Raw genomic sequence first — 24138 nt, forward strand, 5'->3', positions numbered from 1 at the left:
AAACACATTAGGCCTGGAATGTTCTATTGCCTACTCCTCATGGGACTTAGCCTCAAGATTATCTTGCAATTAGGATAGGGTCCCTATGCTGTAAAACGTAATGGAGGAAGAAAGGTTGTCCCAAAAAAGTTAGGGACTTCAGACTGGCACAGCAAACCAAACAAAACAGAAAGAGGTGCCCAGAGGCAGCAGCACCCTGCAAACCGCCTCCATGAGTCAGCACCGGGGCCGGCCCCTTCCAGGGGAGCCTGATGAAACATGGGGCTCTGCAGCTGGCTGGGCTGGGCTGGGCTGCTGCTGCTTCTTCCCCTAAGACCAAGTCTTAACAGCAACTTCCCTTCCCTGGCTGCCTAAACATTTTTTTTTTTTCTTGTGGCTGGAAAGAAGTGTCACATTTTGCTCATTCCCAAGCCTTCTCCCCCACCCCCTTCCCAGGCAGTGTGCAGTGGTGAGCAGGGGGTGCTGTTTGCCACCTTCAGCCTCCTCCTCGGGTGACTGCTGGAAGGAACTTTCAGCCCTTCTCCCTGTAACGCTATGAAGTTGCTCAGGAAGCCCAGGAGCCGGACAGCTGCTTTTCTGCCTCTATGCTGGCTCCTTTTGAAGATTCTGCAACCAGGGCACAGTCACCTTTACAACAATCGCTATGCTGGGTAAGTGGAGTGACTTTCATGTCCTACACTACTTTGATTTGGATGAGGGGGCTGGGTTGCTCCGTGTGCCTCCCTTTTTCTGGTTCGTGGTCTCTGCGTGAATCTGCATGCTTTCCTGGTTCCCTCTGTAAAATGTATGTGAAACTCCCTGGCCCTTTGGTTGAGCTCACTGAGAAAATGTGGTGGGTGACAGTCTGGCTTTTCATACTTTTAAGAGTGTGCCCACCTCAGTTATGGACCCGGTGTTGAGTGGGATTCTGTCTCTGGGGTGGCTGTGGTCAGTATTTGCCTTGATTGATATTCAGTGTGAAGGATGCTGTGTACCATGTGAATTATGATCTGAAAATTAAAGTTTCTCTTTTAGGATTATGGGCAAGAGCAGTGGGTTGAAATTCACCCACAATTAATTTAAGAACTGAGTGTGATTTTTTTAAAAATACTTAATAGTTTCCAGAGTGGTTGTTAGAAAGATTATCAAATCTGTGCAGTACAAATAATTCAACTCAAATTAAACAGAATAAAAGTAGTATTTTTCTGAAGGAGAAAAACAATCGGTTTTCCCTCTCTATAGATTAGCATGCTTTGCGCCTGGCTTTCTTATGGAAGCCCAGGGCTGGCTGTAGAGTATTACTATGCGTGTTCTTATCCTGAGACTCACTGTGGTATAGACAGCATGTGTGTGCTTGGCTTAGATTTGCAGGGGGTCATTCTGTGAATCTGGAAATTGTGGCCTACATTAGAAGAGAAAGAAACCTAAATAGTTCCTGTAGTTTAATTGCTCAAAGCAGAGGAGCAAAACCAGTGTCTGAAGTCTTTTGAAATAGTTTACTATCAATCAATAATCAACACTTGAGAAAAGTTGTCACATAGATCACGATTATGAGCAGGTAGTGCCCAGCATCCTAAAGAAAAGTTGTTCTTTGTAGTTTAGAAGTAGTATGAAAAGTTTGTGTGACCTTCGAAAAAAGAATTGTGCTCTCTCTCTCTCTCCCAAAGGAACTGGGCACTGCTTTTAGTGATCCCCCAGATATAGTGCTAACATGGGAAAAATTTAAAATATGTCCTTGGTTTTAGAGGACACAGGATGGGGCAGAGGTATTGGTTAAGGCAGGAGTTATACATAGGAATATGGTCTTCAACAATATTCTTGGGAGTTAACATCTGATGGCAGCTTTTTAGTCTCCTTGACACCCAAGGTCCAGACTTTTCATCCTGTAACATGTCACTTCCTGCTCTGCTTGGAGAGAGAAGCCCATGTTTAATGACTGATTTGCAGCATAAAGTTGTGGGGCCTCTCCTGCCTGATGTCAGGTCATATAATAAACATATATCATAGATTTAGATATGCCCATGTGACAAAGGACCTCACTCCTCCACTCAATTGCAGCTCTGTTCATAATTATTTCAGTGTGTGGCACTTCTGATAAGTTACCAGGCCTGCTTTGTCTGCGCAGGTGTGCTCCCTTCCCTGAGTACCATCTTGTAGAAGAAATGAGGCAGCAGCAGCATCTTTTCCATATAAAAATTTTAGCAACTGGAGCCCTGCTAGAGGAGGCTACCTTCTCTGTTATTCTACACTTAAAGTAATAATTGCCATTTTCTCTTCAGCTACCATATAATAAGATAGTCCCAAATGCATAAATTATCAGATGCCTGAAAGACAATAGAAAAAAATAAGATGAAACAATGAGAAGCTGAAGAATTGATCCCTACCTGTCCATCACAAATAGTTCTCCTCAAAACCAGAACCATTGAAGTGGTGAAACAAGAATTTAGGACTTTTACTTACTTTCGTGAAATACATGTCATTCTTTCATTCCCAGAAACAGAAATGCTACTCAGATTTAGGAATATCTTGCTTTATTTACCTAGGAACTACTTTCTGCATGTTTAGCTTTTTAGGGAACAAGAATCTGATGGGAAGACAGGGTAGAACAGTATGTAGCATTATCTTTGACTGACTTCGACCATTCAAAGTTGTTTTAAACCACCTCATTTTCATCCCTTAGTAAGTTTTCTTTGCTTATTTTCTTGTTAATAATTAGGAAACAACCCTGTTTCTTGCCTTCTTGGTGGGTCTGGGTAGAATCCAATAAAATGTGATTATTATTTGCAGGACCCTGAGTATGAATAAAAATTAGGTCAGGAAAAACCAGCATGTCTCCTGAGAGCAGTTAATGAATTAGATTCTCTTTGTACATAAACTAGTGACAATTGGATAGGGCCAATTGTGTAATAGATGCTTGATGAATGGTAAATTTAAGTATCTCGAGAAACAAGAAGTGAGTAGAGAGGCTACAAGGAAAAATCTGATGACCAAAAGCTGATACCTTTTGGGTAATTTAATTACACATTTACAAAGGAGGTCAAAAATACATAGAAAATAAAGTGAGGAAAGCAACTTGACTTCAAATACTATTACTCTACTAAAACTCTACCGTTGGAGGGCTTTGGGGGCTATAAATGCCAAGTCAAACATTCTGATTGTGAACAAATGGCATTCAGTGAGTGAGTCTCCTACACAAGCAAACATCATTCTGTGTTCTCTTTTCCTTCATCTCATTTTCCCAAAAGTAGTCCTGGTTATTTATTATACTGTGATATCAGAAGCAAAAAAATGACGTGCATCACAGGAAATTAGGGTAGATTTTTTTGAGTAGTAATAAAAGAGAGATCTAAGACAACAAAACAAATTCTGGCAACAGTGTAGAGTTAGCATGGCTAAGATTTTTGAGAACTACTTATTCACACCACCTTCATACCTTACTTCTTCATGCCAGTCAATGTAGCATAAGTCCTAACTTCAACTGTTTGGGTTTCAAGTTCAACTTTTCCTCATTTAATAGCTCTGTTACCCAGCACAAGTTTCTTAACCTCTCTGAACTTCAGTCTCCTTATCTTGGACAATGGAGGTAGTATTAGAACCTTCTTATCAGGTTGTTGCAAAGATTAAAGCAATAGAGTGGATATTGCATGGTTCTTGACACTTAGTAAGTACTTACTAGTGATAAAATAGCTAATACTTACCAGTATTTGATATAAACATCTGTAAAAATATTAATAATTTTCTCAACTTTATGCCTTTGGCACACCCCTCCCGATTTTACATATAAGGTAAATGAGGTACAGGCTGGGTAGCCCAAGTTCAGAGCTAACTAAACCAAAGCCACTGCAAGGACATAGTTGGGATTCTCACCCAGCTCTGCCTGTCTTCACAAAATATATTTCTCAGTTATCATTCATCTAAGCATAGGAATTAATTGTATTTAGGAAAAATGGAAGATTTAATCTTGTTTGGGGAACTGACAGTTTTAGGAAAATAAAGGAAAAGATTAGGTTATGAAAATGAACTAGGAAGTCTAATCTTGGCCACCTTGCTTAGGGGGATGATGAGTCACTGATGGTGAATCATTGTTAGGAAGACAGATCCCACAGGGATGAAAAACAGAACTTCAGATTCTCTCTCTCTCTCTTTCTCTCTCTCTCTCTTTCTCTCTCTCTCTCTTTCTCTCTCTCTCTCTCTCATACACACACACACACACACACACACAAAGTAGCACCAAAAGTGGCTGTGGACATGTATCTTTATTCACATAATAAATATTATTTGAACGCCCATTGGATGGCAAGAACATTGGCTGCCCTCTGAGCACTGCAGTTTAGTAAAGAAAAGTCCACATTTGGAATGTGCATTCAGTTAAGTGTGGTATGGGAGGAGCAGACTCTGTTGAGGAATGATAGGAGCACTCATGCATCAAGACAGAGGCTAGAAATCCCCTCTCAGGCCTAGCTGATTCTGACCTCCCAGCCCTGCTGTGTCTCAGCTGATGGTGCAAAGAGAATTGGCTTCCTAACGTATTGGCTGTTTCTTGGGTCCTGAACCTACTGGTTTGGCATCTGCTTGCTAAGGTCTCTGGACTCTTCCTTCTTCATCCCAGCCCTACATTCACTGAAGTCCTTTTTCATGTTCAATGTGGTTTCTTCTTCTCTTTTCTCTCTCAGGGGAGCACCTCTGGTCATACAGCCTTTCCCACTATGACCCTAGGTACGTGGAGGGCTGGTTACAGCAAACTTCTAATCAACTGGCATGTCCCAATGAATCATTGTGCTGAACCACCCCACAAACTGAACTCCCCAAGTATTTGTCCATAAACTTACTAACCATCTGCAGAAACAGGATATGGGGTTTCAGAGAAGTAGACTTGAAAAAAAAAGTTTTAAAGTGCTTTTTATCCCTCAAAATCCTATGAGCAAAGAAGCCCCAAGTTGGGATGTAGCATATCAGAAAGAGAAGCACCATCAAAAACACAGTGATCCTATAGGCAGACTCAGAAGCATCAAGCTGGTTTCCCACCTACTTCTTTAGGTATGCTCTCTGTCTTTAAAGATCAGATTTTCATTCTTTTGTCTTTCTTTGAATGTCCTGATCTTTTGGAAATCTGGGGCTAGAGGACAAACAATGTGAGCTGGTCATATGAATCTAAGTTACCTTCTGTATGGGCAGTTAAAGCTCTTTTCAGATAAGTTGGTCACAAATCCCCACTTCTCTAACACTGACCTAGGTGGCCAGGGGCCATCCCAGTTTGTACCTTCTGTACCAGCATGGTAATTGGCAGTGTCTCCTTTCAGTCTGGAAGGGTCTTGAGTTGGATGATAAATTTGTAGGTTCAACCTTTTTATTCTTCACTGTTAGCTTTCTCAATGAAATGTCCTGCATTTCTTCCACTATCCTCTTCTTTCATCTGTAAAGAACAAATTTATCTCTAGTTCTTCAATTCTTGTGGGAAATTTCTCATTTGTCATTTTCTCTCCTTGGAATGGCTGTCAGACACATCTAGGACTTCTTTATTTAAATTTGGTTTAATTTAGTTTTCTCCCAACTGATCTGCTTTTCTATAGTCCTTTCCTACACTGATGATCTTATTAAAATAATATATGCTACTCCCTTGCTCAAAGATATACTTTGGCTCCCTATTACCTCCTATATCATATCTAGATTCCTCCGCCTGGTTTTCAAGGCCTCTGTAATGGGACTTTTTAGTTTTCCTGCCTCTATTCCTCTCTTCCTCATCCCTGAGCTCCCTATACTAGTGAAGTCAGAGAAGTAGCGCTGCAACACTGCATACTGCTAGTCAGCAAAGCAGGCAGGCCCCTTTCACAACAAGAGCCTAAAACAAGAAGGAGCCATCTCAGCACGTGAATGACAGGTTGAAATGTGTGCTCTCTGTGTGTTTGGGGCATTGAGAACTATAAAGGAAGTGTGATGGGTTCTAAGGTCAGTCTTGAACCTTTCCCCCACAAGTGTGTGGGTAATAGAATATTCTCCAGTACCTTCTGGAAGTTACTTTTAGCTTTTTTTCCCCTTATTTATGGTAGATTATTTTTAGTTTTCCTTATATGCTAGCAGAAAGTACACCCTCTAAGTGCTGATTATTTCTCAGCTCATTATTCCTAAGGCTTTCTTCCTTTCAGTAGGTGCTGTGTTGGGGCCTTATAGTTTGTTTATTAACAACAACATGCAATGCTGCAGCTCTTTCCTCCTCTGACCTGAATTCACAGGAGTGAGTAGGGATCAGCACTCCTTCTGCCCACTGAGCTAGTGGGAAGAGGAGTGTTTCATCTGCTTCTGGTCTACTTTGTCCCTGGAGCTCAATCTGATAATGGCACCAAGGTACTTTCTAGGTAATACCATTAACATAATCACTGCCATCCCCTGAAAAGCAGCAAAAGATGTTAATGTTTCATAACTCCACAGCTTGGGTTGTATAAGCTACAAATGCATCCTATGTTTTTCAGTCTTTGTAAATGGAATTGCAGAGCAGAAAATAAAAACTCTCTTTTGGTGACTTGTTTTAGAGTTTTCAATATGACTGATCAGTAGATAAGTGGTTTATTTGATTGGAATTTGCTTTGCTAAGTAAATGCTTATCCACTCTCCATGTAGGCATCAGCTTCCTTATGATAAAATAGAATGTAGAATGTGAAGATTGGGAATTGTGCTCTGGGTAGTATCATAAAGTCCCTAAAGATTACTTTATTAATGGTTAAAGCAGACTTCTAAGTGACTTCCTTCAACAAAATTACTGTCTTTGCTCTTTTTTCTGTGTACTTTAAAGATAGTAAAATATTTTCTTATTTTAGTATCAATCTTAGAGTACTATTAGATTATTTGGTTTTTATTTATTTTAACTTCAATGACTTAAATAAGTAATTCACCTCTTACTCATATAAAAATCCAGAACAGCTACAGCTGCTTGGCAGTGTCAGAAAGCCAGGCTCCTGCTGTTCTGTAGTTTTGCAATACTCTACACCCAACACTCAAATATAGTCCACAGAGGAAACTTCTAGGTCTCCCAGTTCATCCAGCAAGAAAGGAGAAAGGAAAGGTCACAGTCCACAAGTTCACACATTACTACCAAAGGACCAGAATTAGGTAGTTGGGCTTACATGCAAGAGAGGCTGTGGAATATGGTCTTAGCCAAAGATCAGATGTGGAAGAACATATTAGCAGCTACTCAGTTGTCACACTGATAAATAGCCACCGCTCCGTGGACACCCAGATCAATGACTACCAACCCACTTGGTTCTCCTGAAAGAACAATTCCTCCAAACAGACTTGTAGGATTTCACACTTCAAGTTGATTAAAAGTTTACATATTATAAATCTGTGTTTTTAAGTCGTAGAATGCCAGAACTAGAGGTGAAAAAATCATAGCCCAATCCCTTTGCTTAATATACAAGAAAACACAACTCCATAAAAGTAAAAGGATTTACCTTGTGAAAGGTATTTCTCCTTGTGAGAGTAAGGAGAAGTAAGGCAAGGCTGCAGAGGTAGGTGAGGTAACAACAGGTTTTGTGTCCCATAGCTCACAGTTCTGATGGTTGGGTCTAAAACTGCTGTCAGTGGAGTTCACAGCACTCTTTACAGTTGACAGGACTGCCTTTGGTGAATCTAGAAATCATCTTACCCTTTCCTAATCCCTAGAGTTGTGAGGGATGAAGTCAAGTGACTTGGCAAGGCTGAAAAGTGTTTAATGAGGGCAGATTTCATTTTATTTCTATAAATATTTGTAGGGTGTCTGCCCACTGCTTGTCTGGGACCACAAAGATGAAAGAGTAGTCCGTGTGCACAGCGTAATGAGTAACTCAGGCAAGTAAACAAACATTTCCAACTCTAAGATCCCTGTGCCCACAGAGAAAATTCTTGGTGCCTTGCAAGTGCAAGAGAGGGTCATACTGAGCGATGGAGAGAAGGTCAAAGGTAGCTTCTTGGTTGTGAGGTGTATCTTGAAAGACAAAGAAGAATTTGAGGAAACAGTGAACGTGCAAGGTAGTTTGCATTTTTCTTTTAAGTGACTGATACTGATCGCCATTATTGAAAAAAAATCCCTGGTTTTCTAGACACAGGGAATATATCAGTACAAATAGCTATGAGGGAGAGAGCTTGGTCAAGTCTAGATAATGAGAGCAATTAAGTGTGGAGAAAATGGAAGGTAAGAAGAAGTAAAGCAAGGCTGCAGAGGTAGGTGAGGTAATGACAGGTCTTGTGTCCCATAGCTCACAGTTCTGATGATCCCAAACATGATAGGATGCTAATGAAGAATTTGAAGCAAGGAATTTAAATAATTAGATATTTTTTAAAGTTCTTCTGAAATCACTGAGAAGGAAAGACTTAAAGGTGGATGGTTGTGGCAAGACCACTGTTACTGTTGGTAACAGTAATATGAGGTTGCAAGTACAACAGAAAGGAAAGAAGGGAACCAATTAAAGAAATATTCAGTAGGCAGAATTTTCTCAATTAGGTAATCAAATGAAGAAGGGAAAGAAAGAATAGTGTAAAGTGATTCTGAGGATTGTGTATCTAGGCTGAGTTCTTTGTAGAGAAAATGAACACTTTTCAGAAACATACTCAACTGGATAGATGCATCTGAAGCTCAAGAGAAAAATCTGGACTGTGAAATACATTGCAGTAACTCATGTGCAAACAGAATTTTTTTGAAACTGTGAGTGCAGGATGGAGAATCCTGGAAGTACTCAGTCCATGAAAAGAGAGACAAAAGCAAGAGTGTAGGGAAGAAATCAACAGAAAAGTCTAGCAAGTAAGAAATCCAGGAAATGTCAATTGAAGAAAACCTGAGCTCCAAGAAGGGAAAGGTCAGTTCATAAATTATTGCAAAGTGGTACCCATTGGTTCACCATGAAGGAAATAATTTGTGATGACATTGAAGGTGCTTTTGGTGGAGTGGTAAGTGAAAACCTCACATCAGCTTGAGTGTTGAGTGGGATATGAGAAAATTAGCACTGAGTATAGACGACTATAATTTCAAGATACTCATTCATAAAAAGAAGGTGGGCACTAGAGTGAGGATTCAATAGCTTGAGTTGAAGGAGGATTTTGCTATCTTGCTTTTACATTAAGATAGGAACAATATGTTCACATTTTAGGTAGAGTAATATAAATAAGAACATGAGATGATGTAAATTAGGAAGAGGCTGAGGTAAAGTGATAGAGTTAGATCTCTGCAGAGGCACAATACTGGCTGACCTCTATATCTCTATAAAGGAAGAAATAAGGTCCTGGTCCTATGAAGAGGTAGTAAATAGGGAGCCTGCTAAAATGAGGAAAGGTTTACATTTAAAATGTTTCTGATGGAAATTACTTGGGGTCCATATAAGGATCATCAAGCATTATTGAGTGTCCAGATGATGCTAAATATGGTAAGTTTATAATGGAACCACAAATCTGGCTGCATGATCTTCTTCAAGATCATTCCATGTTAATTTGTGTTACCTGTAACATGTGCCCCATGGGACATATTTTAATGCCTATGGAAATTTAAAAAAATAAAGCCACATTAATGGTCAAAATCTGCCCAGCCACTAGCCTTTTTCTTCTCTGTACCTGGATGATAGACCTCTTAATCTGTATATGGCTCCTTTCCCAGCAGCCAAACAGGACAGGAAGAGAGAAAGGTCAGGGTATTTCTTCCCTGTCTCTCTTTTATGACTTTAGTGCCACAGTGACAGTAGCGGCTGTCCCTCCATAACATCTCCTGCTGAGGATGTCCCTTCAGACCTAGTGGTCACTAGTCTGTGGGTGCTTCAGCATTGCTGGTCTGCCCACATCTCTATCAATAGCTCCTTTATTAAAGTCTCTCTAATTGAACATCTGAGCAGAATTCTATCTCTGCTGGGACCCTGACTGATAGAGAAATCCACCTGGACTTGAGAGCACAAAGAAAACAAGTTTAACACAGATGATTTGTGCTGGAACAATTTCTGGGGCTCTGAAATCAAATGCAAAAGGGTAGAAATGTAGTAGCAGTGGAAGAAAGGAAAGGAAAATGCTGTCACAAATTCCTATTTCCCTATCATTGAATGAAATGACCTAGTACTTTATAAATCAAAATATGTGAGGTATATTAGGTAGATGATTATGTTAATATAAATTGATTGGGAAAGCTCTTATCTAGACAACTCCTATTGCAAAACTGGCTGTTTCTATTATCTTCCATCTTCCTGGGGAATTAAGTGAAAGACTGTGAAAGGAGAGGAGAAGAAAGAGAAAAGAGGAAAACACATGAATAAGTATTCAAAGCAAATGAAAATGCCAGTATATTATGTCAGCATACACTCTCCCCACATTTTCTCTTTGTTTTGTTAACACACATATCCTGTATTTTTATAGCATTTCAATCTTAGATTGCCAATTGCTAAATGATGAGACCTTTAGGGTGTCTGTCACACACTCATCAGCAGATGAGAACCTGGTATAGTTTTGTACTTACAGAATCTTTTTTTAAAATCATTTTTATTAGTATATGAACCCCCGTGGTTCATTGTGACATTTCCATATATACATATATTACACACTGATTTGGTTCATCCCCTTCGTTATCTCCCTCCTACCACATTCCCCTTATTAAAGTGACTTCAGCAGGTTTCGATGTTCCATATTCATACCTGTATAGAAAGCACATCGACCATATTTACCCTCCTTTATCCTCTTTTTTAGCCTCATCCTCCCACTACTGCCGTCCCCTTAACATGACCTGTTTTACATTCCTGTTCTTCATTATTTAGTTATCTGGTCACTATTCAGTGGAGGTTTTGCCTTAGTATTTTACCTGCAAATATGTTGTGCTTAGTCAACCCCCCTCCACAACTCTTCCATACCTTTCCCCTACTCTGTATTGTTCATTTTCAGTGTGTTTCATGGTGTCTGGTTCCTATACACATGTGATATATTTCATTACTGTTTGCTGTCTACCATTCTTTTCTTCTTTTCCTGCTCCCTTAGTCTCCCTAACAATCTCACTTTTAGAAACATGTTCTGTATGTATTTATACTTATATATGATAATGCTTGTATTTCTATTGGGCTTATCTTCCACATATGAAAGAAAACATGAGACCTTTGGCTGTCTGAACCTGGCTAACTTCACTTAAGATGATGTTCTCCAGTTCCATCCATTTACCTGAAAATGATAAAATTTCATTCTTCTTTATGGCTGAATAAAATGCCATTGTAAATAAATATCACATTTTCTTAATCCAAATGCACATGTGACCTCATTGGCCTTATTTCATTTCCTCCATTTATCTTTTAGGATATCTTCATCTTATCAGATTAGTTCATGAACCACCTAAATGTCTACTGAGTTCCTTTTTCTGATTTTTTGGCTATAATAAGGACACAAGATTTATAAAATATGGCTGGGGTCTTATATCTTATCCATCTATGTTCACATGGGATGTCTGATGATGTTATAACAATACATTTTGCATTAAAATTGGTGGACATATTAGAGGTTAGGTGGTGTTTGAGATAAGCCTGTGTCTCAAGACATTTGGAGTAGTTAGAATATGTTTTCAGCAGCAAATTTCTAAGCCTTATGACTTATGGCAGAAAAGAGGGCACATAAGGGAGAGTCCAGTTCAGACCTCTGCATGGAAGCAAAGACAAATGACTATAAGTGATGAGTAGAAAAATCATCTTAATATGTCTGATAGGAAAACCACTTCAGAATTTCATAGAAAAAATAAGTGTAGTCTGCTTTGGTTTTCTCTACCTAATATGAGGGATTTTCTTATCTTTTTCCATAAAAGTCTAGTTTGCTAAGATAGTGTATTCTCCATACACCCAGTCTAAAAACTCTTACTTTACTTCAACCCTGCCCCATACCTATGCCCTTCCTTCCTCTCACCTCTGACCCCAAACCTTTTACTAATAAGGGAAAAGAAAGGTATCTTTACTGATAAGATGGAGGCAAGGCAGCATTTTTACCGGTCATGTCAGCATTCATCCTTTCTGCCACAAACTATAAAGGTCCCTTATCTCCCTCTCTTCTTTCCAAGACAATGTCTTATCCATTCAGTCAGCACTACTGATTACATGTCTGTCACCTGCCCAACAGTGCCCAGGAGTACAGGAATTTAGGTACTAGAAAAGTAGCACTGCTTTAAATGCATGAATAAAACAAAGTCTCTTATGGGATTTACATTCTAATGGATGATGGAAAATTAATAAACAGAGTGTTGAGTTCTGATAAGTGCCACGAAGAGAGATAAAGTACAGAAATGGGATAAAGAGTGTCAAGAGAGTTGGTGGAAGGAATAAATAAGTGAAATCAAGAGTCACATGACTATCTGAAGGCAAAAGTTTCCAGACATAAGAAATAGCCTATGAGGTGGGAGTCTTGCATGACCTTGAATAGTGGATCTCAAACCAGCAACTTCAGCATCACCTGGAAACTTGTTAGAAGTACAATAATTCTCAGGGTACCTCCTCCTCCTCCCAAATCAGGAATGCTGGGGGTGGGGTCCAGCACTCTGGGTTTTAACAAACCCTCCCCATGATTAAGCTAATGTTTGAGAACCACTGTGGAGGACCTTCAGCAGGGTGAAAGCTTCAGTTAAGGTGAACTGTCACTAACACTTTGTTCCTGCTGCTCCTATCCCCCCTCGCCCTATCCCCCAGAGAACTATCTCTTCCAGTGAGCCAGGTCCCTGATACCACCAACCAGCTGTGATGCTTCCTCCTCTGAGATCCCACTCCACTCTCTCTGCCGTTTATCACAGCCATCTCACTGCAGCATCACAGATTGTGGCTGTCTTATCTATACTTTTAGGTGATAAGCAAATTGAGAGTAAAATGTTATATCTTATTCTTATTTGTCTTCCCAAGTCCCAGAACAGTATTTGGCATAAGTCTGGGATGGATGAAAAGTAAAAGAAGGAGGGAGGAAAGGAGAAAAGGGAAGGGGTAGAATAGGGAAGGAAACAAAGACTCTTTTGGAAACAAATTGCTGACACTTGCAGACAGTTTTGCCAGGCTAGATTTCATCAGTGACCAGCAATTAGGACTAGAAACCATTTGCCCCTGATGGCTTCAAGAGGAAAGTGGGGAGGTCCCAGAGCTGCCGCCTCTGAAAATTGCTTTGAGCAGGATTCTGCTTTTGAGAGGAGATCTCTGAGGTACAACTCCTATTCCCTGACTGGTGCTGAAATGAGCACCTCTGGTCAACATGTTTATTAGGCACTGCCTTTTACAAAATTTAAAGAGGAGCCCTGTGCTTGTTTTTGTCATTGTTGTTTTATTTCCTAAGGAATACAAATGAATTCATCTGAGATTATAAACTGCTACTCAATCAATTCATTTTGAATATAATATCCTCTAGTTTTTGACTATTTTTTATAAGCCAAAAGCCATTAGATTTACCTCTCAAAACCTTATTAGCTATTTTGTTCCTTTCACTCTTCTTTTTCTATTTCCTTAGATGCCTTGATCTGGTTAAAACAGTTTGCTTGCCGAGAGCACACAAGGGAGATATGAGGATAGGTAAGACACCTAAAAAATTAGCTAGCATTTGTTGCCCTTGACGCAGAGAAACTAAAGCAGATACCTTAAAAGCAACTGAGGCGAAAAGGAGAAGGGGACCAGGAACTAGAGAAAAGGTTAGATCAAGAAGAATTAATCTAGAAGGTAACACACATGCACAGGAAATCAATGTGAGTCAACTCCCTGTATAGCTATCCTTATCTCAACCAGCAAAAACCCTTGTTCCTTCCTATTATGGCTTATACTCTCTCTACAACAAAATTAGAGATAAGGGCAAAATAGTTTCTGCCAGGTATCGAAGGGAGGGGGCGGGGTGGGTGGTAAGGGAGGGGGTGGGGCAGGGGGGAGAAATGACCCAAGCCTTGTATGCACATATAAATAATAAAAAAAAGAAAAAAATAGTTTGCTTGCAGTTCCTGCACTCAGTTTCCCTACTTAAATGTCTGCATTAACTCCAGATACCACAGAAATAGAGTGACCTTAGAAGATACAGACAAGCTTCCTTTAAAATAAACCAGCTTAATCAAAACTTGAGCACAAAGAATTATTCAAAATGAGACTATGTGGGACAGAGTCCTCAGACATGGCATTTCCTGATTGGATCCAGCATGTTTCCCATGACCACAGTACAGCTTCAGGAAAGTCCAGAAACATCCAGAGAGAAATTCTATAATACCAGTTGGTTCTTATGAGAATGGCTTTAAAAAAGAAACAAATAGAGGGGAAGGACTGAAGGTGGCCAGTGATTTCATTAATTATGCCTACATAATGAACCTTCCATAAAATCCCAAAAGGACACAGTATAGGGAGTTTTCTGGGGTGCTGGACATGTGGAAGCACTGGAAGGGTGATGCCCCAGAGAGGGCCTGGAAGATCCAGGCCCCTTCCCACTTACCATGCCCTATGTCTCTCTTTCATCTGGCTGCTCACCTATATGTTTTATAATAAATGGGTACATAAGTGAAGTGATTCCTTGAGTTCTGTGAGACATCCTAGCAAATGATGGAAACTAAAGAGGGAATCTTGGGAAACCCTAATTTATAGCCAGTCCATCAACATTTCCTAACACTTGGATTTGCCATTAGCATCTGAAGGCTGGGCAGTGTGTGGGACTAACTGATCCTTTGACCTGTGGGATCTGGTGCTAACTGTGGTTGGTGTCAGAATTGAACTGAATTATAGAACACGTAGCTAGTGTTGGAGAATTGATTTCTTTTGACCCCACCCCAGACACACACATCTGCTCTCAGATATGCTCTGTGTTAATATCATAGGAAGAAACAAGGAGTCAGTTTTCCTTACATCCCATTCACTGATTTCAAAACAGAAATGGCCAAATTGAGCCTGGTGAGAATGATGTGCCCTATAAGTACTGTAACTTCCTTTACCTGCCATTACCATTAAGAATAGTGCAGTTGACAGGCTTACAATTCAAACAGTAACCACATCTCTTCGGCTTTTTGGAACACTTGCATTCTTTCTGTATTTGTTTTTTGAGGCTCTGAGAAGAGGATACAGGAATATCCATTTAATAATTTGGCTAAGCCTTGCACACCAGTCTTTCTTGCCATTAATAGAAGCAAATAATCATTTTCTTCCATAGCTCTTATCATCCAAAGCATCTCTTTTCCTCCCAAGCTCTCAGAATGCTCCACAGTAGCACTTACCATTTTGCATAGTAATTGTTTAACTGTTTATTCTTCCTGATTAAACTGTGCCCTCTTTGGTGGAAGGAACTTCATCTTATTCTTCAAATCCAGTTTCTATAAAGACTGACAGACACTTGTAAATTTTATTATTAACCTGCTCTCCACTGAAGTCAAACCACAATAAACTGCCAATATTTGACTTTTTTTTATTTTAATCAGTGGCAAGTTCAGATGGCTCAATATCATAACCTTTAACTAACTGAATAATGAGAACTTTTCTGGCTGTAGAAATACTAGCAGCTTATACACAGACTTTTTCACTAAATAGCAAAGATCTACCAAGTTTACAGAGTGTATTGCCAGAGCTACTCAAATAAAATGTGCAAATGGAGCTGGGGGTAGGAGGGCTCTTATTATCAATGAGGGTTCTTTGGGCTTCAGAAGGACTGGGGTAGAACCTGACACTGCATTCCCAGCAGGTTCCCAGGTGATGCCAACCCTAGGGACAGAACGGGCTTTGAGTAGCATATTATGGGACTGCTGGATGAGGAGTCAGACGTGTTAAGTTCTAGATCTGCTACTGCTATCCATGTTACTTTAACAGGTCACTTAATCTTTCTAAGCCTTGCTTTTTGTAATGTCCAGAGATTAAATTAGGTGGTCTATCCATTCCAAATCCCATGTTGATGATCTGAGGGCCATGTCTGCACCTGTGTTTGCAGCAGAAAGTTTAGGGACACCAGCTCCATCCTCAGACTGCCAGTGTTCATGTCCCAGCTCTTCACTTTCTAGCAATGTAAACTTGGAGGCAGTTAAATCTCCTATGCCTCAGTTTCCCCACCTGTAAAATTGAACTAATCTTGAATTTGATCATATATGTAAAGTGCTTAAGACAAACAGAGAACTTGCAATACAAAGTTAATAAATATAAGCTACTTACAGTATTAATATTCTCCTTAGTTTCATTTCTGAGAAAGCATTCTTAAATGAATTACCTGAAATATGGGCAAAGATTTAAAGTGTATAGAAAGATGTTTATCACTAACTTAGTTATTCTATCAAAATCTAGGATGCAACTTATATGTTCAACAAGAAAGAGGCTTATCATAATGCATATTGTGGAATCTTTTATGCCCATTATGAATGACTGTACATAATTTTTAATGCTCAAGATACAATAAAAATGGAGAGAAAACAGGATACAGAATAGTATCAGCCATTCAAGTTTCACTATGATTTGACATAGTCACTATAACTGGGGCAAAAAACTCTACAGTATTAAGCAGTTATTATGACCAAGTGATACTATTGCAGGTTATTTTTTCGTCCTCTCTATGCCTTTCCCCCAGTTTGCTAATTCTTCTACGTGAAGGATGAACAACTGTTATAGTCAAAGAAAAAGTAATTTCAAGCATGTGTAAATTCTAAAAAAAAAAAAAGAAGAAGAAGAAGAAGAAGAAGAAGAAGAAAGAAAGAAAGAAAAGCCCTACAGCAAAAATTTCAGCTTCTGGGGTATCTTGTACCAATACTATTATAGAAACATTACAAATAAGAACCAAAAAATCAAAAAAAATCAGAAGTCAGTAAATTTAATAATATAATAGTCAATGCCAAACTGATGACTGAAAAGGAAAACAAGCATGTTCCTTTTTTATTACCGAGTGCAAATGAGATTGTTGGGTATTCCAACGAAGCATTAAATAGCCAAAGCAGCTGCCTTGGAGAAGTGTTGAAACCAAAGAGCAGGAGTCAAGGCCTTTCAGGTCACAATAATGCCAGAAACAGCCAACATGCTGCTGATGTGTATGTTTAAGGAGATGGACTTTCAAATAGACATTCTTCACTGATCTCAATACCACTGCACAATTAAATCTGCATTTGATTTTTGTTTAATGTGGAGGGGGGGGGAAAGCATTTCAAATGACCACAGGGAGAATCCATTATACTTTTATATATATTCCCTACAACATATATTTTCTCCAGCCTGAGCTAGTCTGTTATATTTTAAGAAGCAACACAGGAAAAATACTTGCCAGCAGTTTCTCACACCAGCAATTTCTTTTTAAATTTGCAATAATAGAGATCATCAGAACTTGTCCAGGTTGGATGTCTTTGATTGGCTACAGATGATTAAGGGTCATTTCTTTTCTTGCCTCTATGAGGGATGGTTGGAGAGGAATATTTGTGCACATACATTTTCTACTGCTGCTCAACTGTCTAAAAAAATCTGTTATCCTTAATTTTTACCTGACTTTTTAATATTTTGAACTTCTTACTCTTATGTTGACATTTCCTATGATCAATGGATATTTGCTTCTATCCCTAACCAAAATCTTAACCTGAAAACTACAAGCAAAAGAACTGAATAAAAACTACTTTTTAACCACTCTCACTTACAAATCATTTTGAGATGACTTCATCTTTCTTCTTTTAGTTCAATAATGTTGGGAAAGATTAAATTTGCAGTTAACTTTGTGGAAGATTGTAGTGTAACTCTGGGTAACACATTGTCACCCACAAAACAATGGTCTCCAAGGTAGGATGACCAAGAAAGCATATATTTAACATATCTTTTTTGTCTTCTCTTTATTTACTGTATGCTCTGGCATATTAAATAGTACATGTAAATCCAGGCATGATAGAGCACACTTCCAATCCCAGCTACTTGGAATGCAAAAGCAGGAGAATCATGAGTTTAAGGCCAATCTTGGCAAAGTTAGCAAGACCTTATCTCAAAAAAAAAAAACCAGGCTGGGGATGTAGTTCAAGTGATAGAGCTCTAATAAGGCCCTGAGTTCAATTCCCAGTACCTCAAATAATTAAATAAATGAATATATAGTATGTCTAAATAGCTGAAATATATGGAGATTGGGAGTACTCATAATTTTCAGTCGTAGAGCTTTAAAATAGAAGTGATAAGTCCCATTAAGTCAGCCAACAGCAGCACACAGTGGGACCTATATTACCTATTTATTAATGTTCCAAATTGTTTCAGAAGTTCCAGGTGTTATCTTCAAGGCAGGGTGTTACAGCAGATGAGAGCTGCTCTTCGACTTAGGAGAAAGGAGCAAGGAGCACATGATGCTCTCATTGCTTACTGATCACTTTAAGTTGTGTTTTTCATGGGAAACGCTAGCTTGATAGCTTACTATTATTTGTATGTATACTTACTATTATTTGTAGTGCCCTAGCCTTTGCAAAGCACACTCACCTGAGTTAGCTCAGCTGCTCTTCGTCTATGAATGTGATATACAAGTAGGTGCTTTAACTTTAGAGGGATGCCAAGACTACACAGGTGCCTTTTTGAAACTCATGTGGTCCTTCCATTGTCAGACATACTTGAAACTGGTAGAACTTGTGCTCAGTGGGGGCCTCTGCTTTGTGTACAGAGCTTTCTGAATAGAAGCCATTGGCTTCAAAAGGTATTGAACTCCTGGGAGTTGACTGGAGAGTTGAAAGGGGAGGGTGGAGGGAAGTGTCAAAATGAGAACTCAGACGTGATTAGTATGTGAAATTTGCCAAAGGCAACATGCCACATGAGAAAATCAGATCCTAGGGCCAAGGGGCTATCGAGGTAGGAAGCAGATGTGGATGTAGCAAGCGTGGAAGAGATGCATCTTCTGAGCCATGCTCTGTTGTAAACAAGCACTTAGTCTGCATTTAAACACAAGGCCTTCGAAGCTGTGTGTTAGAGTGGAAACAAATCTGTGAATTTGTATCTTTTGCTCATTTTTCTTTTGTTTCTCCTTTTGCCTTTTCTTATCAACTGAGAGAACAACATAGTGGAATATTAATATTTTGTGTATTACATATATAAAAATGCATATTTTTTTAACTTATCTGTCTTTTGACTTTTCTGTAGGGCAAAAAAGCAGTATAAACAGTTTGATGGCTTTCTACCCTCACCACACCCAGCTTCTTTCCACTGACATTGGATCTCAGGAACTTTTTTGCCCTGGCTGGCCTTGAGATGCATTCCTCAAGATCTCAGACTCTCAAGTAGCTAGGATTACAGACATGAGCCACTGTGCCCAGTCAAAAATCTATTTTTAAGCAAATGATTCCCGGGTGGTTCTGATGTACCTCAACTGCAGACTATTGATGTGAACTACTGATGAAGTCTCATTAAATAAGATCAAGCTGCCTGCCAAAGGTAACATTGGCACCACAGTTTTTGTGATGACAACAAGCATCTTCAAAGCCCTTTCCCTCAAAATCACCTTTGATACTAACTCCTCCTGTACAGTTACCAGAACTTACAAACTTTCAAACATGTTTACAAAATTTGGTGGGAATTTTTCCACATTCTAGAAGCCATTGATCCATGATGGGGGGCAGCCTTATAATAAAAAGTATAATCTTGAATGCATCTGCACCTTATGTTGGTTGTCATAGTCTCCAGACATGATGCATATCCTTTGTTTCAAAAACTTGAAGGATCTGGGCAACATTATACTTTAAAATCTCTGCAAAAGTAAAGCAAGTACACAAATCCTAGTTCATTGTTCCTTTCTTTGTGTAATAATGGTTGCGTGACTTATTTAAAAGTCAAAAGAAAATCTATTAACACCAGACCTTCAATATCTGAAACCCTTGAAGAATATTACCACTAACAGAGAAAGACCAAGTTGAAAGGGAACTTTTTAGAAAGACTGAGACAAAGCAAATGGCATGTATGGTATTTCTCTTCAGCCTCTAAGGCAGTAAAGTACCAGATGTCATACAACAAAGTCTGAGGGGACCATGTAACCTAATGGGCGTAGCCAGGGTGCTTAGCTTTAAAAGGCTCTTGACTTATAAAAAGAAGCAACTTGGCACCATTAACTCCATATGTTATACTTAAGACTTTTGTCTCCCTGCATTTGATTTATTTGAACATATGTAATGCTTGTTCTTTGTATTAAAAGAGAGGAGATAAGTGAATAAGATGTTTGCTTATCCCCTAGTTAGGGTGACTTTCACATAGTAGGTTGCATTGTAAATATTTGGTAATGGTGTTATCTGGTAATTTCTAATTGGGCAGTTGCAAGAGGAAAGATCAACTCAAGTTGATCTCCTTAAGCTGAATAAGCTAGGTAATGTACACAATTGACTTTATTCTCTAATGGAGGAAGCCAGGAAATGATCAACATGGTAAAGAGAATCCTCAGTACAGCTATAATTGCACACAAAAGCCCTAATTCAAAGATGCTGACATGAGTTGCTTCTTCAGGCTAACAGGGTGCAATTCAGAGATAGAAAATTACCCAAAGGTCTATCGGTTTTGTCCACTCTCCTTTTAAAAATTCCCATTTCCTGGAAGCATATGGAGTCATTCACATAAATGTAACATTCCCCACATTTCTCTTTTGTCCCTACCACTGCACTCTGTTTCCGCCCCGACTCCCTGCAGTACTGAGGCCCTCAGTCAGGGCTCCGGGTCTGTCAGCTCTGTGTTTTCTACCTCAGATGTTGATCATTTTCATGGCTTTAGCTGCTACCCTATATTCTAATGACTCTTGAGCCTTCATTTCCAGCCCCACCTGTCAAGTTGTTTGGTGGACATTTCCATGTAAATGCCTTGATAACAACTTCTCTAAAATAGTTCATCACTTTATTCCACACACAATCTTCTCTGCCACTTTTCCCTATTCTTACTCAATTTAGAGAAATCCAACCAACTATAATCAACACAGCCATCATATTTCTTTTTCTCCTAAGTAGCTCAGCAAGTCGCAAGTCTTGTCACTCCTTCAAAATCTCCTCCCTTGATTTCACTTCTCTCAGGCTACTCTCATTATTTTATGCCTCTGTGGCCATAATTACTTACTACCTTCTTTCTCTCTCTCTCTCTCTTTCTCTCTCTCTCTTTATCTCTCCAGTTTCTCCCCTTCAATTCACTGTGCACATTAGTCCCAAATTAATCTTCCTAAAATGCTGAAATGCTTGTTGTTACAATGCTGTGTGATCCAAATGCTTCACTGGCCCATGACATCTCAAGAACCAAATCCAAACTCATTTAGCTGACATCCAAGACCTTCTCCACAGTGGCCCTCTGCAGCACAATCCTTTCCCATTTTCACTTCAAAACAAATCTGATAGAAGGAATAAGTTCTAGTGCTGTGCTGCACAGTAGGATGACTATAGTTTGTAACAACTTACATATTTATAAAGAAATGGAAGAGAGAAGTTCAAAGCTCCAACACAAAGAAATGCTAATTACCCTGATCTGATCATTATACACTGCATATATGTGTCAAGTTATCACACATAATTAGTATAATTTTTATGTCAGTTAAAAATTAAAAAGCAACAAATATCTGTTTTGATCAGTGTGGTCCTGCCCACTTTTACTCTAATCATACCCACTGGGGAAGAAGTCCCTTCATTCTGTCCCCCTATCTGAATCATCCCTACTCTCCAACCTCTCGTTTTATAGCTTCATATCATCACTCAAATGATCCCACAAAGACCTCTCTTTCCTATAACAATCCCCCCCTCACTCTTAGAACCTTAAATGTGAAGCCCATTTCTTCAACAATAAATGCTCAAAAAAGACTTAGAGACTGTCATGTTGTCTTGATCGTGATTCTACATTCTCTATTCAACTTGCCCCAAAACAATGAGAAAAAAGGGGGGAGGACTGGCAGTTAGGCTAAGCTTTTCCCCATTACTAAGAGTCCAACAGGAAGGCAGTTATGCAGATTAAATTTGACCCTCAACTATCTATGTTCAGATAACCCACATTTCCCAAAATGGGGAAATCTGTGCTTGGAGAAAGGCTTTGGTCCAGATAAAGACATAGAAAAGAGACTGTTACCAGAATTAGCTTTCTGACTTCCCAATCTGAAAAAAAAAAAAAAAGCCTCAGAGGGATGATCTGCATGCACACATCCCTCTCACTGAAGTCATGGGCTTAATCTAGGAGAATGAAGCAAAGACAGGCCTACCTGGTTTCCCTCAGATTTTACAAATTCTGTGCTACTAATGATTATCCAGAAGAATATGTTTTGTTTTTCTGGCTATATTTTCTTGAGTCTAACCTGACTTTTAAAACATCAAAGAAAAAAGTACAATGTATGGCTGGTATGTTTTAAACCTTCATATGATTCAGACTTATAATATTTTGCTGAGTTGGGGGGTCTTTAAGAATAAACTAAACATTCCAGAAAATGGTGGATCCAAAGATTATCTGGATAGGCTGACTTGGGAGAATGTAAATGTAGCTCTTCTGGAAGGCAAAACAGCATAATGAATATTATAAATACACCTACCTAGCTGTCTCTCTGTGTATTTTAGTGTTGTGGTTAACCCCAATGGTATTTATCTCTCCAAGGTCTGCTTCAACCAACAGTGAACCAACCAGGCCAAAATCAAAGGCCATAATGTCACAGCACTGTCTAAGAAGAATTTGTCCCTGTATCATCAACATTCTGGTGACTGCCCGTTTATGGACTCCTCACTCCCACCTCTTTTCAGTAGTCACATGGCCATCTCTTCTCTTCTGTGTGTTTCAAATTTACATCTGCCTCTCTGTTATAAGGACTTTGAATTGTGAGTAAGGCCCACTCATATATTCTAGGGTAATCTCCCATCTCAAGGAGGTTGGTGATGCAGCTCAGTGGTAGAGCACTTACCTAGCATGTAGCAGGCCCCAGGTTTGATCCCTAGCACCACAGAAAATTTTTTAATTAATTTTTTGAAATATCCCATATCAAGATCCTTAATAACACCCGTAATGTCCTCTCTTTTGTCATATAAGGTCATATTCACAAGATAGGCCATTATTCAGCATATCACAATGGTGAACCAATGCTACATAATTAAGTTTTGAAATCATAAAGTAGCAAGTTATTGAGGAAAATACACCATGTGGGTAACAATGGTTATCTTTTGGGAGTGGAATGGTGGGGAATTTCATTTTCAAGCTGATGTTTTTGAAATATTTTATTCTTTTATAAAGTGCATGAGATTGATATGTTTGTATTTGGAGATAAAACAATAAGAACTAAAGTGGGAAAAAAAGATACTTCCAGCAGTCTTCAAGGAAGTCAACAATGCCCCAGTTGGGCATCTTACTGCTGTATTTCATAGCACTAATTTCCACTCCCCTCTTTCCCGCCCATGCAGCTGCTCCCCTTTCACTCATCTGTGTAATTTGGATTGAAAACACACTTCAGGCAATTACATCCAAACTCGGATTTGCTTGGCTTCAAAGTCGCTGTGCTCCCTCTGTTGCAGGCTGTTTTTCCTAATTTCCTCCTTCAAAGACTTAAGAAAGAAGTTTCCAGAAGGAAAAAACAAAAAGAATAATTGAAAGGAATTAAGAATTTTTCTCTTTTTACCCATTCTCTGAGATCTTTTTGTTTTATTGTTGGGTATTTTTCCTCTCAATGATGACAGCAGAATCCTACTGTTACCTGGAATTAAACACATTTCTATTTTGTGTCCAGATCTCTAACCATTTGTGAAGATTTTCTTTTGCTATGGGACTGTGTGTCACTCACTCACTTTTTCAACCTATGTTCTTGGAGCAGTTGGCTATTTTTTTCAGGTATTGTGAATAGCAGGCTGGGAATATGGTTATGAATAAAATAAAAGCCATTTCCTAAAAAAATCTTAGAGTCAAATTCTCCTCTTTTCCCTCAGAATGTTGGCAAGGTCCAGTCACTAGTGCAAAATGCATGCCATTCACTAGGGACTAATAATTGGCTCTCTCTTTAACATCCAGTTTCTTTATGAATGCCTACAAAAGTCTAAAGAGGGTGTCTAATAACCAAAGTAAACATTTTGAATTAGATGGAAATGCTGTTTCTGTCTAAAGTAGATTTCATTAGAGGACAAATCTCATTAGAGGACAAATCTCATTAAAGGACAAATTTGTAAACCTCACAATTATTCAATATATATATTGAGCTATAGTCACTGTTATGTTCTATTTGGTCATACCAATGAAGGTGTTTGTAGTTTTGTGTAACAAGATGACATTTTACATTGTTTGGGTGAAATAGCCAAGTATT

At 39.0% G+C, this 24138-nt stretch overlaps 1 protein-coding gene across 1 annotated transcript in view; it reads left to right on the forward strand.

Annotated features, from left to right (window-relative positions):
- Window positions 1-253: 253 nt before the first annotated feature.
- Cpa6 (carboxypeptidase A6) overlaps window positions 254-24138 on the forward strand; it is a 354550-nt gene continuing 330665 nt past the window's right edge. The window contains exon 1 of the mRNA XM_074066936.1: window positions 254-650. Coding sequence (XP_073923037.1) covers window positions 535-650 — 116 coding nt within the window. The 5' untranslated portion in view covers window positions 254-534. The remainder of the gene's footprint in view (window positions 651-24138) is intronic.

The sequence above is a fragment of the Castor canadensis genome, chromosome 3 (genome assembly GCF_047511655.1).
Source record: "Castor canadensis chromosome 3, mCasCan1.hap1v2, whole genome shotgun sequence".
Lineage (NCBI taxonomy): Eukaryota > Metazoa > Chordata > Mammalia > Rodentia > Castoridae > Castor > Castor canadensis.